General features: G+C 38.6%; 1 protein-coding gene across 14 annotated transcripts in view; it reads left to right on the top strand.

The window, feature by feature from the left end:
• The window catches only part of ZNF385B (zinc finger protein 385B), a 402524-nt gene that overhangs the window by 369661 nt on the left and 16323 nt on the right, over window positions 1-16540 (top strand). For all 14 annotated transcript variants that reach the window (XM_047722313.1, XM_047722315.1, XM_047722316.1 and 11 more), the window contains one exon: window positions 3434-3596. In XM_047722313.1, the coding sequence (XP_047578269.1) occupies window positions 3434-3596 (163 nt within the window). The remainder of the gene's footprint in view (window positions 1-3433; window positions 3597-16540) is intronic.

The raw sequence follows: 16540 nt of genomic DNA, 5'->3' as shown, positions 1-16540 counted from the left end.
AAGGTAAAAATCAGGGGCGCCTGGGTGGCTCAGTGGGTTAAGCCGCTGCCTTCGGCTCAGGTCATGATCTCAGGGTCCTGGGATTGAGCCCCACATCGGACTCTCTGCTCAGCGGGGAGCCTGCTTCCTCCTCTCTCTCTCTCTGCCTGTCTCTCTGCCTACTTCTAATCTCTGTCAAATAAATAAATAAAATCTTAAAAAAAAAAAAAAAGAAACAAGGTAAAAATCAGAAATGGGAAAACAGTGAATTTTAGATATTTTTAGTGTTATGTTTTTATTTTTAAACCAATACATCATCTCATTCTTTTTCCTTTTTGTTTGGACCACTGGGGTCCTAGAGATGGAGAGGATTTGGGAAAGCAAAAGGCTGTAGTAACAAACATGGAGATAAACAAATGAGAAAATTCTAGGATGTCATTTCCTATCCAATCTCTTCCTCTACCAGAAGATGGTCTGGTTGTTACTGAGGTGACATGTGAGAGAAGAGCATAGATCCTGAGGTATTCTCGTGTGGAGGTCAATATGGTGGTTTAGGCAACTCTCTAATTCTGACAATTCTTGGCAAGAGGTTTCTTTGCCCATTGCCAGTTAGGGCACAGCAGTACTTTTGGCAGAGAAGCAGAAAGCGGGCCAGTAGAGCTAGACAAATACGTGCCTGCCATTCAGTCACTGAGGTGTAAAGCAAGTCAGTTTGGTCAACCAGGTTTCTCAGAAGTGACACGAGAGCCGTTGTTGATTGGGCTTGATTTGTGTTCCCTAGTTCACGGGTTTTCTGGCTCTTGTCCTTGTTTCTTTCACTCCTCAACTAAGAAGAGTCCTAGATAATGAAGTCAGGTTAATCGTGTTACTATTAACAGTGTCTCAGTTTCACTTGAAGATTTGCCCAGGATTTGGAAGCTGTTGACACCGCCCCAGATACAGCACTGAGGAGAGCAAAGTGCTACTACCAAGAATGCCACATGGCAATTGGAAAGATGCCAAATGTGAATGGGTGGTGCCTGCCACTATCTTTATTTCATGAGTCCTTCCCAAATAACATTGAGAAGAAGCTAAGCTCCCTTGCTGCACTTCTCTCCATGCCCCAGAACTCAAAAGGAAAGTGGATCGTGGCTCTGGAGAGTTCTTTCCATCTTGGCATCTAGCAAGGTGTCACTTAGCTGGATCTTTATCTCAAGTGCTAATTGATGCTGTTAACTTTCTGCAGTGATGCCAGGAAATTGTAATGAGGAAATGACACTCTGCTTATCTTGTGCTAGGACGTTTTATTTAGAGAACCATATGTTTATTTAACCGGAGGGCACTAAAGTAACATCGCATAATCAGTATACTTGGGAAAGATGAGTTATTAGGTATCCTGATATCATGTAGAAATTGTTATATACCTAAACGATGGGACTTACTTAGCTCTTCAGGAAGGAGCAGGCCTAACATACTATGTGAGTGTATTTTCCATGAAGTAGATTTTTCCTACTCATAGAAGCTTTTGTTAAGACATAATCTTCACTGAGTCATTAAAAGCAGTGTGGCTTCCCAGTGTGTAATTTTTTCCTTTTTTTTAAAGTTTTTCCTTTTATTACAATTATAACCTTAGCTCAGAGTGAATATGTGTATGTAAATGTGTGGGCATACAGTTAAATAGGAGTGTTCATGTAAGCATTTCAGATGGACAAAGTGGCTTCTACACCTACTTCTGTGACTTTCGATATGTTATTTAACTTCTCCGTGCCTATTTTTCTTTCTGTAAAATGCTAATTAATAATAGTACCTACCACACAGAATATTATGAGGATTAAATGAGCTAATACACATAATACATTTAGAACTGTGCTTGGCAGAGCCTCAACAATACTAGTCACTATTATTATCTCTTCATGTTATCAATTTTTAAATTTTTATTTATTTTCTTAATTTGCATCCAATAATCCATATTAGCTGCATTTAAGCATTCTTGGTGACTAATAAGTAATAAGTTATGTTCCACTTTTCTCCTCCCTTGGTATCATTATTTTTTCCAACCTGGCAGAGAACAATGTGAGAAGTCCTTGAGCCAACCAACTAAGAGTAATTATAAGTCAATGATGATCTACAATGAAATTTATGAAAAGATGTTGAGGAAGTTAGGTCCTGTGTGCCATCAATATAAGGCTGTTGACCTCAGGTGATCAGTGTTCTGTGCTAAGGAAATCACGTTCATACCGTTAGTTGAAATATAGAATTAAAACCTGCCTCGTTCTGTCCATTGTCACTTCTACCCACCTACTTACACATGTGATCACTCACACACACACACACACACACACACACACACACTCTGTATTCTGCTTGTTGAGGAAAGTGATGAAAGCATTAATATAATCATCTTTAAGTACATACAAATGTATAAGGAAAATTGACATTTAAAAAAGTTATTATTTTTAAAATTCTGTAATGAAAACTCACTTTATGATAAGTTCATCACCTATTTCACCTTTATAACTAAGCTAATAGGTCATATAATCTATGTCATAATTTGGTTTTTTATTTTTGTCAAATGCATGTTTTTATTTTCAGGGTCTACTCAAAATGAAATTGAAGCAGATATACTTAGATTCTATTGTTAATATGTGTATTCGTGCTAGATGCCCAAAATACAAAATCTTTATTTTAGACAGAAGATTTCCAAATGCCAATAAATTGGTTAAATGTTTTCTTGTTTTGCTGTAATTTGTTTTTGTCTTTTAAAGGTTTTTAGTAGTCACTTGTCTTGATCTCTTTTCTTCCTTTTTATCTGGTATTGAAGTCACAGTTCCACCTATGCTTTGAGTACAAGTGATTGGGACACTAACTGCTTTGACTTCAGAATCACTTCTGAGATTAGAAACAAGGACTGTCCCTCCTTTGTGGCTTAAATTATCCATTCTTGGAACTGGGATCTTCCGAAGCACATGGAGACGACTCTAAAATGTAGCTCCGTTTCCACTCACCAGCAACTTGCTGTTACATCAGTTGATCTCTGAGACAGCAGAGCCTAGAAGAAAGTAGATACAGGCAAACCGGCTTTTACCTGAAGGGAAACAAAATGGAGTATTTGTAGAAGGACACTGGCAGCAGCTTGCTGCCAGCTCAGTGTTTGAAGAGGAACCCCAACGGGCAGTGGTGGGAGGGCACCAGTGACAAGACTCACTTTCATCAGAAGTGTGCCTGGCCCTGTTGTCCACTCATAATAATGTCTGGGTTTTAAAGACACAGGTCCTCTGTGCCGTACCGAGGGTTTCAATACACAAAACCCCCTTAGGAACTGGTCTACCACTTCCTTAAATGCCAAAAACCTAGTTGAGGGCTGAGTTGTAAATGTCCGTGGTGCCTATGATTGAATGTATATTTTCCTGCATGATCATCCATTGTGGTGTTTGTAAGTAGCAAAAAAATGAGCCTGATTTGTTCTCCTTTGTAGAGCCAGGCCGAGGCCCACTACAAAGGAAGTAAACATGCCAAGAAGGTCAAAGCACTAGAGGCAACGAAAAATAAACCCAAAATGGTTTCTTCCAAGGACAGCGCAAAGGCTAATCCCAGCTGCTCCATCACTCCAATCACAGGCAACAGCTCTGACAAATCAGGTCAATGACACTTTTTGTTCTTTACATTCTTTGTGTTTCTCCGGGTCCCCTGCCCCAACCCCGTTCTCCTCTCCTCAGCTGTTGCATGTTACTCTCCATGATTTGTTTTTATAATATTAATATGTTTCCTTCACAGGAAAGGTTATGTGTTTGCACAGAACCTAAGCATTTGATGTTACCATTCCATGTTGTTAAATACATACATTTAAGTATATATGTGTGTGTGTGTGTGTGTGTGTGTGTGTGAATATATATATATAATATATATGTATATATGCATGAAAGTAAGCAGAGGCTACTTGGTCATAATGTGTTTAGACAAAAATCGAGAAATGGATCTAAAATACTGAGTTTATTACCTTTTATTCATTTTATGTTTGGTTTTTGCTATAGACTTTTTCACTGAAGGAATGCTTAAAGTTGTTTATTAATAGACATTTTTATATTCTTTTATCACAGTAAAGGGGGGGTCAAAAAGGTGATGTTTTCTGAAAATGGAATTATTAAATGAATCTGGAATTGTGTTCAGTAATAAAAGATTTTGATTTTTGAAGGTCTATGGAGAGTTCCCCTCAGAGTTACAAGTGAGCTGGAGGATTTTATGGGAGTTATTTAAAAAGTTATGAATTGACTAGCAGAAGAGCTTTACATAATTGGAAATGGGCTACTACAGGAAATGCCTCTTAAGAAGAGTATGTATTTCATAGTCCAATGAATCAGCAGTTTTTCTAAGTAAGTTCAAACTGAATGATTCAGGAAGAAGAGAAAAAAATTCATTTTCTAGCATGTATACCATAAAATTGGATGTTTAGAAGGTTTTCACACACCCACAACTGCCCCTCAGGCCCAGGATGGATAAATAGATAAGTAATCTTGTTTCAGTAACTAACTGAGGAACCGTGTCTATGAAGGGTGACTAAGAGCATATATCCCTTTCTCAATGTTTGACTCTCTTCAATGACCTTTCTGTTGTTGGAAGCACATGCGTGCCCGCACACACACACAGACACACACTTCTGATTCTCTTCTGTTCTTGAAATCATTGTAGAATTTTAGGAGAAGACTTAAGAATGCTTTCTTGTGGCTCCTCAGGGCTTTGGAGGAGAGCAAACCTACTAGTATCAGAGGAAGTTTCAAAAAGCCTGGTAAGACAAAAAGACTATTTGGAAAGGGACAATTATTGACTAGGTCTCAGGAATGGTGGTTCCAACCACCCTGCAGCATAGGAGTGAGTTAAGCCAAATTTGATAATAAAAACGTTTTTTCTTGGTTTGATCGAATCACTAAATCATGTTATCTGATGAACAGATGATAAACACTAGATTATTACATCACACTTCTCCCCTTCTAAAGAACAAAGTCTTTTTATGTATATTATCTAATTAATCCTTCACGCAGTTCTATCAGATATTAAGGTTTACAAAATGGTAAACCAAGCCAGGGTTCACAGTGCAGGAGTTATTTACTGAAGGCTACCTAGTGTTTGGAAGAATCCATCATCTCCTGACTTCCTGCTTGGTTTCATTTTCTACAGGATATTATTGCCTCTATGAAACAACACTCTGCCAAAGGTTTTATTACCTGGATTATGCTCCGTAAGCACAGCAGAACTTATGTACAACATGATAAAACAATGGAAGTTAGTGTCACTCCATTCTTTCAGCCTATTTTCTGTCTTGAGCTAATAGCACAGTTGGTAGGTATTGTAAGTGTTCCAGTATTGCTGTTGTGTGTGCTCAGTGTTCCCCTTAGTTATGAATTATGGGAACTGGGTTTGTCCAGGGATAGTAGTAAAAGTATTGAGCAAGAAAAAAAATGTTAAAAATGGAAATTAAGAAGAATCAATGAAAACAGAATCAATAAAAGTATAGAAGACAGTTAAAGAGAGAAGGAAAGGGGCGCCTGGGTGGCTCAGTGGGTTAAAGCCTCTGCCTTCGGCTGAGGTCATGATCCCAGGGTCCTGGGATTGAGCCTTGCATCGGGCTCTCTGGTTTGTGGAGAGCCTGCTTCCTCCTCTCTCTCTGTCTGCCTCTCTGCCTACTTGTGATCTCTGTCGGTCAAATAAATAAAATCTCTAAAAAAAGAGAGAGAGAAGGAAAGATGTGGAAGAGGAAAGGAAGTACAAAAAAAGTCAAAGACTAGGGGATAGACCCAAGGAAAGAGCAATCTAGAAATAGAAAATCAGGGGTCTGGGCCGCAATCACAGCTTTTCTCATACCTACAAGGTACCCAATGAGCATATGTTAAAGTTTAAACAATTCAAGGCATTTATTCCTACCATCAAATATTAGTTAGGTCTCAATGAAAGAGACTTTCTAAGCTCTTGTGTTTGCCTTGTAAGTAATAGGGACACACCAGGCAATGGTATAAACAAGGGAAGAGAATTGAGATCTAGAATGATCCTAGGGGATGAGAGTGGGGAGAGGGGAAAACAAATCTCAACCACAGAATCTCTTCCTCAGTAGTTCTGTGGTGGTCTCTAATCCTGCATTGTCTGCTTCCTCTGCCACTTCTCTATCCACTCCAGAGTACTTGGTGTAATAGTATTGGCTTCACTCACTGTGTCACTGTTGAGACTCGGACCAGAAGTAATGGCAACCTCCTATGTTTTGGAGTTACTTCATTCTCCATGTTGCCTTACTCAAAATCTGTATAAATGATTTGATAATTCATTGGTTGGATCATTCACATTATTTTTTCCTTTCCCCATGTTTTCCATAAATATTAATACTAATGGAATACACTATTTGTTCTATCATATCCACAAAGGCAATACCAAAGTTGTCAAAGATGGCACCATTTAAAAATAAAATGTGTTGTGTTTGCTAAATAGATACATATGTTCTTTTGTCACCTTCAAATGAATAAGAATTCCCACATATATGTAGTAGAATTTTCAAGCTAGAAAATTAGAAACCTTGCCCAGATGGGCAATCTGGCTTAAACAATGTGATGTATAACCTATTGCTGACTATCTGTTTCTAAATCCTTAAAAAGCTCCCACAGCTTTGTCAAAGTTATAGATTTTTTTGGAAACTGATTTTTATTTCATTTTAAACCCTATTTTAGAGGACTCCTAAGTGGTTCAGTCAATTAAGCATCTGATTCTTGATCTCAAAGTCATGAGTTCAAGCCCAGCGTGGAGCCCACTTAAAACACACACACACACACACACACACACACACACACACACAGTCCCTGTCTTAGAAGAACAGAGGACACGAAAACCAGTTCTTTATAAATGGTCTAGGTGGAATGTAGAGATGAAGAAGAGGGAGAAGAGAAGAGGAATAGTGACAGTGGCACTTAATTGACCAAATGTTTTATTTCAGACAACACTGTTCCTAAGGAGTCAGTCAAAAATCAGAGTAACAGTCAGAGTGGAAAACCATGGTTGACTGCCGATTCTTAATGAAACTGAAGTTGCCTAGCATTGGTCTTTCTCTTCTGAAAGAAGAGTTCCTATCAAGTGGTCTTAAGTAGTATTTACATGATTCTTAGACATTTAAATCAAAATGAATATATTTGTTACTTGGTGTCTCAGCCACCAGATTTCAAATATCCAGATTCACAACATCCATATGATTGACTAATTCAGTTTCCAGTCTCATATTTTAGGAGCAGTAACCTAGCAATAGAGGGCAAATCTTGAGGGAGCAGAAATAGCCAGATGTTAAGGGAGGGAGCTTCTAGGAGGGCAGCATCCTGGGATTCACCAAATAGCAGTCAAGGAGAAATGTTATTTCAGAGTATCCAACAAGGAACATGGCACCCACAGATGATCTCTGCCTGTTCCTCAAGAGCACAGATTATTTATCCTAAGAAGTGGCAGCTTTTTTTTTTTTAATTTTATGATCCATTTGGAGATACCATGGGGCTCACATTGTAGCTGGATCTGTGTAATCCAGATAGATTTGTTAGAATGGAGCTATCAGATATACATATTTCAGGGTATTGTGGCAAGCTTTCTTTTTTTTCCTCTCAGGTCAGTAAACAAAATTAGTTTAAACAATAATAGTTTGTATTTCATTAATTGTAAGAGGTTCTGACCACATGATTGAAAAAAATTAAATATGCTTCATTAAAGGCAGTTAAAAATAGTTGTCCCATTCACCTTTTAGAAGTTGGTGTAGAATTAGATATAAAATCCAAAGAAATGGTTTCGTGGTCTCCCAGGATCTATCCCAACTTTTAATGATGCATCAGTGGGAGTTCAAAACATGGTAGGAGGGAGGAGAAATGTGCTTTAGGAGAATTAGGGTCAAAACACAGCAAGCATTAAGCAGCTTCAGGAAGATGGCTGGAACATATTAGCCAGACACTCAACCCAAATTTCTCCCTGGAGTTCAAGTGTCATAATGCCATATGACAGTACACTTCCCTGTGATAATATGCCCTATACATCAAGTGGAATGTTCTTTGTGACAGCATTTGACCCCTTGTAACGGGTTCAGAAAAGCCCAGAGCCTTCAAAAAGCCTTATTCTTGAAAATAATAAAATATTTTTATAATCAACCTAATGACAAAATATTGTGGTAGTCAACCTAATGGTCCATATGTCTAGTCTTAACACTAGATTTTTTTTAATTAATTAGATATCAAATGGGAAAATCCATTTCTAGTTTAAAGTATGTAAAGCTATTTAGAACTAAACAGCTTTTAATCAGTTGCTGTCTAACCAGATGAAAGCAGATGGAATGATTCAAAACACTATAGATGTATTTATAAATGCAATTAAGAGCAAAGATAATGAAACCAGCATGTTCTGCTCGAAATATAACAATAGGAACACCTTAAATTTGTTCAATTTATAAAATCCAGTCACATATGTGTTTTTGTATGACCCTCTCCATATCCCTGTGACTGTTAGGGCAGAAATTAGTATCCATCTTTCATTCACTCATGCAACAAACTTTATATCCATTTATCTACTCAGGAAATATTTATTATCTATATTAAATGATGTATTGTATTGCCAGATACTAGGTTGCGACAGTGAACACAAAAACATTTTCTTGCCCTCGAAGAGCTTCCAACCTATTGTGTGTGTGTTTTTTAATATGTTAGATATTAGAGCTACAAAGAAAAATAATATATGGTTACCACCTTCAAGTTGCTCCCCAAAATATCGTAATGATGAGGAACCTGGGTCAAGAAAACGTGAATTAGTTCACATAAGGTCACACCATTCATATCCCAATGAAGTCAGGACTTCCTGACCCACGCATATGTCATTACTCCCATTACTTCTAGACTTCTCTTCCTTAGGAATAAATACAAGTGTCCCAGTGGGCAAAGTCAGAAATCACGAAACCACTTTTTAAAAGAATTAATGAGTAGGACCATACATTACTTTAGGTAGAATTCTTATTTAAATTCCAGCTGTTAACATACAGTTTAATATTAGTTTCAGGTGTAGAACCTAGCGATTCATCACCCACACTCAACACCCAAGGCTCATCACAAGTGGCCCCCTTAATACCCAGCACCTGTTTAACCCAATCCTCCTGCCCACCTCCATGTATTACTTTTAAATTACTTGCTGACTGTTGATATTTTTCAGGAGAAACTATGGAACTAAAAGAAACATTAAGGCTTTGTTTTATTAAGAATCCTTATTTCCTATGCAGTATGTTGTCTGTAGCATTTAACTGCAACAGAACAAAGCTTTAGACATTACAGATCTTTTCCAGGGCAAGTTTGAATGAAAATACTCATTTTGGGCAAATGACAAATGTTCTCAAAACTCCAGTCTGACAATTATAGAGCCAAATATCCTTGCTGAAATAGAGGAGGACACTAGGTAGGGCATCCCCAATATGGCAGAAACCTTGAACTGCCCTCTGAAGGGTCCAGCTGGCTTGTCCTGAAGTCTGTCCACAGCTTCAATAGCATTTGGAATCATTCCATCTAAAATATTCCCACTGAGGGGGGCACCTGAGTGGCTCAGTGGGTTAAAGCCTCTGCCTTGGGCTCAGGTCATGATCCCAGGGTGCTGAGATCAAGCCCCACATCGGGCTCTCTGCTCAGCAGGGAGCCCACTTCCCCTCCTCTCTCTCTGCCTGCCCCTCTGCCTACTTGTGATCTCTGTCTGTCAAATAAATAAAATTTAAAAATAAAATAAAATATTCCCACTGGGGATAGGGAGATGGTTTTATGTAGCCCATACCCATGATTGTACCGTGGAAGCTTTTTGTCAGAAAAGACAAAAGAAGGAAGGAAAAGGGATAGCATACCTCAGAACAGCTCATTTTTGTTTTCAGCCGTATTGTGCTTCTGCATTGTGGCAATTCCTCGGGCATGAACCAGAAGTAGTTATCAACTAGTAGATTAGTATGATTTACCTGGCAAGGCTGTAGGTCAGCTTTTTCTGGTTACCCTATTGCTTTATGAAAGTGTATTTTCAATTTTGTCAAAGAGTCTTTCTGCCAGGGATACAAATGGAGAGACCCTTGCCTCGTCATTTTTATCGGATCCCCTGTGTGTTTCATAGTTTTTATGTGTTGTTACAAATGGGGCCAAGTTTTCCAAATGACAACTTCTCATTTCCGCTGACTGCCGCAGGACTCCATCCATTAGCCAGCAAGCTCTTGGTAACTGCCTCTTCCCCTTTCTGTCTCTGGCAACAAGACCTTGTGCTGTTGACTTGAAGAAAATGATAGTGTTCTGCTTTGGCAACATCTGTCATTTATAGACAAGTGCCATCATAAATTTGGCATACATCTATCCAAATCCAGGAGGCTGAGATTTAGTATCCCTCATAAAATAATAGATTAACTATATTTATGACAAACATCTTAAGTCTGAAATTCTGGGGTACAATCATGTAGAACATAAATTGAGTCCCATCTATCTAAGAACCGACCATTATACTAAGGCTCATATTTTCATGAAATATACATATATCATTAAGACTTTCAAAGTCAATTTAAAAACGGAAACTGCCTCAATCTTTGCCCATCCACCTTGAATTAGACAACAGCATCCTGCCAGGCAAGGTTAAAGGTTCTTAGATAGTTAAGTGTTTGTCAGACTCGGGAAGCCAACTTCTGAAACTTGTGAGGATTTTATATTGCTTCAAAATAAGACTGAGCATTTATTGTTAGTTTCTCCACTTCTGAAAACTATTTCCTTAGCATCGCTCTAAGAAAATGAACCAAAAGTTGAGACTCACTTCTGACCTGCTGAGGATCCATTAACTTATAATTTACTAGGGATATGTTATAAACCATTCCAAAAAGCAAAACCTCGAATATCTCCTCTTTAAGGCTTATAACACTATCAGAAGATTTTCTCATCTTCAGACGTATTTTAACTGGTATTCATCTCTTTTGATTACATTTATTTACAACCTTTCTGCATTGACAAGATATGGGAATATAAGAGGATTTTGTATGTACATCGAGTAATTTTGTAAATGCACCACCAAAAATGCCCCCTGAGGTTTTAACAAAGGTTATTATATATATTTTATGACATCCCACTTATTTGCTTCAGGAAGAATTCTCTGATAGTGAAATATTTTTTGAGATGGGTGGATGACCAAATAGAATCGCACAGTAAATATTTGTAGATTCTGTGTTCGGGGCACTGATACTAAGCACTTTGGGGAATTTCAGCCCAATTCTCACTGTACCCAACAAATTTGGCTTTATGGTATAAAACTTAAAGTGTTTTTCATAGAAACATTTATAAAATATTTTCCCCTTCTCTGATTTCTTGCTCCGAGAATCAGGCTCACTGTTGTGGATACTGGGCATAATATCACACATTAATAGTATGATGCCCTCGTTTTTATAGGCCAGCTCTATTCGTAAAATACTCTGCAGTGATGAAAATGGTCTGTAATCTGTGTTATCTAACATGAGTACCATGAGCCACACGTAGCTGTTCAGCACTTGATATATGGCTTGTGCTACTGAGAAACTGAATATTTAATTTTATTTAATTTTAAGTACTACACATGGCTACTGAATTGCACAGCACAACTGCAGACTGTGGCACTCTTTGCTCTTTAAGTAGCCATGACTCCAGAGAAGGCATTATGTTCTCTGAGCCTGTTTTCTCATATGTAAATTGGGAATAATGCTCTCCCTGCGTCACAGTGGTGTTTTATGGATCAAATGAAAAGATTTTGCAAGCACTTGGCAGAATGTAAAGCATAATAAAAATGCCCGTTATTGATGTTCTTACAGTTTTGGGGTTTTTCTTTTTGCGGAGCTATCCCTTCTTGCTGCCATCCATGAAAGGTGACAGGTGCCCCCTTTTTGGGCAGCTATCATTGTCCTCCTTTGTGCTGCACCTATTACAGTTTGTTCTAGAAAAACAGATCCAATCTTATTAGAATTAGATAAAAAATTATTTTAACACCCGTACTACTAATAATTAACATGTACTGAATGATTATTATGTGCCCAAGGCTAATATGCTAAATATCCTATAGATGCTAACTTACATAATGATAGAGCCCTCTGATGGATACTAGAAGGTGAGGGGAAATGGTGGCTTAGAGTTGCTCAGAGAGAGGGTAGCTTCCAGCCCAGATTCTCCGCCAGGCAGCCCCAATTCACTACCATGCTGTGCCACCTTTGGATGAGGGTGTATAACTTTAACTGCACTGCTTTCTTAAGGTTATTTGAGATTTTTTTCACTAAGTGACACTTCTAGATGTCTGACACCTCAGAAAGGTTGTGTGATTTCTATTCCCACCATCTTTTACAATGGGTTTTTTTTTTTGAGAAATCAAGTTTTGAGTGTCTTTGAATGAGGACATACTAATTTTTGATTTTTGAGTGTCATTTACCTACCTTGTACGTATAACGTAGTAAAAAGAGCATGAGCTTGAAGTTCAGACATATTAGCTCCCTTTCTCACTTACCAGATAACCTTAATCAAATAACGTTCACCTACCTGTTTCCCCACCTGTTAGACAGGAGGGCTAAGACCTACCTCAAGGAATTGTCAGGATTAATGAACCAATAATGGCAACCTCAGTGCCTATCACATAAGAGATACTCAATAAATGCTATCCATAAAAAAATACAACCATTATTCAAAGAAATGTCCCAACCCCGCCCTTTAACCTGTACTCCATTCCTTTTTATGTACTTGTTCTTTTATCTCATAGTAATTATTTACACTGCATTTTCCTTCCAGACATTAAGGCTTGATGAGCGTGACTCTTCCAGTGGGACATGTAAAGTTGTAGAGGGACCTTCTTGATCTTCCTCACATTTATATAAATGGAGGAAAAGTCTTTTCTTTTTACTCATTCTCCCACTGGTTAATGTATCTCATCTGCTCTGGCCTCCGCAGCTCCCGGTATTTCATCCTGCATGTGGCTGTCACATAGATAGCATATATTAAATTAATACCATTCAGAAGAATCTCATGGGGAAGCTGTAGCACCTTCTCTAGTATGTGGACAGGGCAAGAGGACACTGGTTAGCTCTTTTTCCTTTGTCTTCAGTAAGATGGCTACCCCACCTCATAGGTTGGCAGTCTGCACTATACATAAATACGGTACTAAAAGAAAGGATATCCCAACACATCTCCATTTGTGGAGGGAGAAATCTGGGTGCTACCTATGGAGAAGCATCCCCGCCTGGAGCCAGGGTTGGCTACTGAGCAGGAGAGGGAGAGTGTGATCAGAATAAGAAACACACTCCTGCCTGACAAGTCCTTGCCAGCATTTATGTCAGTAAATGAGAAACTTGTCAGCTCAAACATTTTATTTCTGGCTTCTTGTAAAAAATTTTCTTAGTGTACAATTTTTTAAAATAATTTTTATATGCTATTAACTAGTTAGCCTCTAGAAAATATGTGCTTTGTTTTCCTTCAAATATGAAATGACATAAATACTAGAATTTCTTGTCATAATAGAGATTATTTTATTCTTTGCTTGCAAATATTTGAACTTCCGTCATAGTTTTATGATTTTTTTTACTCATTAATCTAGCAAAATGGCCATATTTAAGTTAAAACAATTTGTTTTTCCTACAACAATATCTTTGTCTTGGTTCTCTGCTATTAAAGAAAATATTTTTACTAAGTGGGAAATTAATTAAGGTATCACATTTTGAGTTAAGGAAAAATTATTTTATTCTTTCAACAAAAATTTTATCCAGTCCTTTGGTTAATCCATAAGATTAAATATTCAATAAAAGTTTTTTTGATGGGCGCCTGCATGGCTCAGTTGGTTGAGCGACTGCCTTTGGCTCAGGTCATGATCCCAGACTTCTAGGATCGAGTCCCGCATTGGGCTCCCAGCTCCTTGGGGAGTCCGCTTCTCCCTCTGACCTTCTCCCCTCTCATGCTCTCTCTCACTCATTCTCTCTCAAATAAAGAAAATCTTTAAAAAAAAAAAAAAGTTTTTTTGAGTATTTTGAAAAACCACTAGTAGATATCAGTTTATGTTACTTATGGCATTTTAAATTGAGAGAATCCTTTTAGAAAGCAATATCACAGTAAATTTAAAATACATAAAAATGTTCATTCCATTAGACCAGTAAATTCCTCTTCCTATAATTTATACTAATGAAATAATCCTAAATACAAAGTAAAAAAAAATAAAATGTTACATTTGAAAATGCCTACTGTAGCAGTATTCGTATTAATGAAAAGTAGAAACAAGATGATCAGTATCAGGGAAGTTATATCGATAAAGTACTTACACTCACTACAATATTATGCAGCCTTAGAGTAAATGAAAGCAATATGAAAAATGCATGTAATACACTAGATCAAAAGTTAGAAAATGGTTTGTTCATGCATGTATTTATTTGCATGTATTTATTAAGCCCCCACGGAATACAGTGCATCATGCAAGGTACTAGGTATGTGATAGTGAATCAGGCAGACTTGGGCTGTGCCCTCCTGAGAGCATACAGTCTGGAAGAACAAATGTTGAACAAATAATGACAAACTAAATGAAAAGAGAGGGGCGCTGACCTTGTCCACGGAGAGGAAGTCCTAGGCAGAGGATTTAAACTCCCTCTGCCTGATGGGAAAGAAGGTAGCCTTACAAACAGGGGCCCAGGTTTCAGAAAGGAAAGAGGAATTCATCAGAAGGATCAGTATGCCACAGGACTTAGATGTGAAAGACAGCCTGGTTTAAATACCTGAAGCACTGAGAGGACTCTTGGGAACAAGGAAGGGAATTTAGGGTGTTGGTAAAAAAGTGGTTGAAATGATGGCTAGGAACAGAAGGAAGGCAGCATGAAGTGATGGGCCTAAGCACAAAGGTTCTTAACCTCTCTGGTGCCATGGATTCCTGTGGCCTAGCCTCTTCCAATGACTTGATGAGTTTATTATATGTCTCAGGGCAGGATGGAAAAGTAATCTGTAGCTAAAAGGCCCCATGTCACAGTATTCCTAAGGGATCTAGATGATGAGAACCTCTAGATGAACCCCTTTGGTTGCCAGGTCTCTTGAATTAGTTTTAATGTTAAAAGAAGACACTCTATGGTCAAAAGACTTTCTCCTGCAACCGATAGGCCTTAAATAGAAAGTTGGCCTTGACAATTTCATAACAGAGCAGCAGATTGAATTTGGGCACAAATGCTAGATTCAAAATGTAAAAGTATGATTGGCTTTTGCAGTGTATTTTTAAAAGGACTGGTAGCTTTCTTACACTTGGGCAGTCCAGCCCCTGAAAGTCAGCTGTCTCCTTAGGACAGACAATATCCCGATAATCCTTAAAGAGTGGCCTCCCACAACCGTCTCCCTGGAGCAGCCTGAGGCAATGAGCTCATTTGAAGAAAGTAGTTTTTTTAAAAAAACTTTCTCTATTAAATAAAGATACATTTTTTAAGATGAAGAAAGACACTGTGTCCTCAATACCTCTCAGGCTGACCTTTCCCTTGTCTAGTCAGTCTACCTGGAGCTTCAAAGCTAACCCCTAAATTCTGCATCTAGAGAGGGAAGAGGTGGGAGGAGCAGAATTCACATGTTTTCCCTTACACCTTGTGAACCAATGTTTCCCCTGTAAAGGGCCATTCATTTAGAAGGAAAAGAACTTGCTTCTCATTCTACCTCGAAAATTAGTTTTTACTCTTAGTCCTGGCTTTTGAATCATCTGGACCTACTCCCTGAGGGACTTGATTTGAGTGACAGGAGTTACTTATTCTATTTTCCATAATAAAGCTGCCTTAGAAAGAGCTGTTTCACATCTCTCAGTGACAAATCGGAAAAGGGGCAATTTTTCAACCTGAAGAAGTTGAAATATGATTTCTCTATTGTACAAGTCAAATGGCTGGAAAACTATACAAAATAGGAGAAAGCTGTTCATTAGTTTCCAGCTCTAGCAAACAAGCCCTCTTTTGTGCTCCCTTAGAAAAGTGACATGTTCACTAGAATCCGTGCCAGCTCATTGATACAGAGTGTGGGCTGCCAGCTTTTAACAGGGAGATACTTGGAGATGCCACTGTTTTATATCTGAGTGTGGGACTGGCAGGTTCTGCTCCCCAACAAAGTGGCATGAAGGACGACAGGGCAGTTGTCATGCAGAGCTAGGCAATGACTGTCATCTCATCGGACCACAAGATCACTGCAGGGTGCAGCCCAGTGGCCAGACCCCAACTGACACAGGCTTTCAAAAGGAAAGAGCAGGATATCCTAACTCAGGATCTCAGTCTGGCAGAAGACAGTACAGGGACTATTTTGAACTTAGAAAATTGGTCTCCTAACTTTCATGGGTCCTAAGTTATGTCAAATAAATAAACTTTTGTTTTTGTTTTTTTTTAAAGTAAGGACCTAGAGGGGTGCCTGTGTGGCTCAGTCAGTTAAGCGTCTGCATTTGGCTCAGGTCACGATCCCAGGGTCCTGGGATCGAGCCCCGCATCTGGTGGGCTCTGCTTAGCAGGGAGACTGCTTCTCCTTCTCCCTCTGCTTGCCACCTCCCTCCCCCGCTTGTGCCCTCCCTCTCTCTCTCTCTCTCTCTCTCT

The sequence above is a fragment of the Lutra lutra genome, chromosome 3 (genome assembly GCF_902655055.1).
Source record: "Lutra lutra chromosome 3, mLutLut1.2, whole genome shotgun sequence".
In the NCBI taxonomy this organism is placed as follows: domain Eukaryota; kingdom Metazoa; phylum Chordata; class Mammalia; order Carnivora; family Mustelidae; genus Lutra; species Lutra lutra.
The sequence above is the reverse complement of the archived record's forward strand: the minus strand, read 5'-3'. Positions and strand labels throughout refer to the sequence as shown.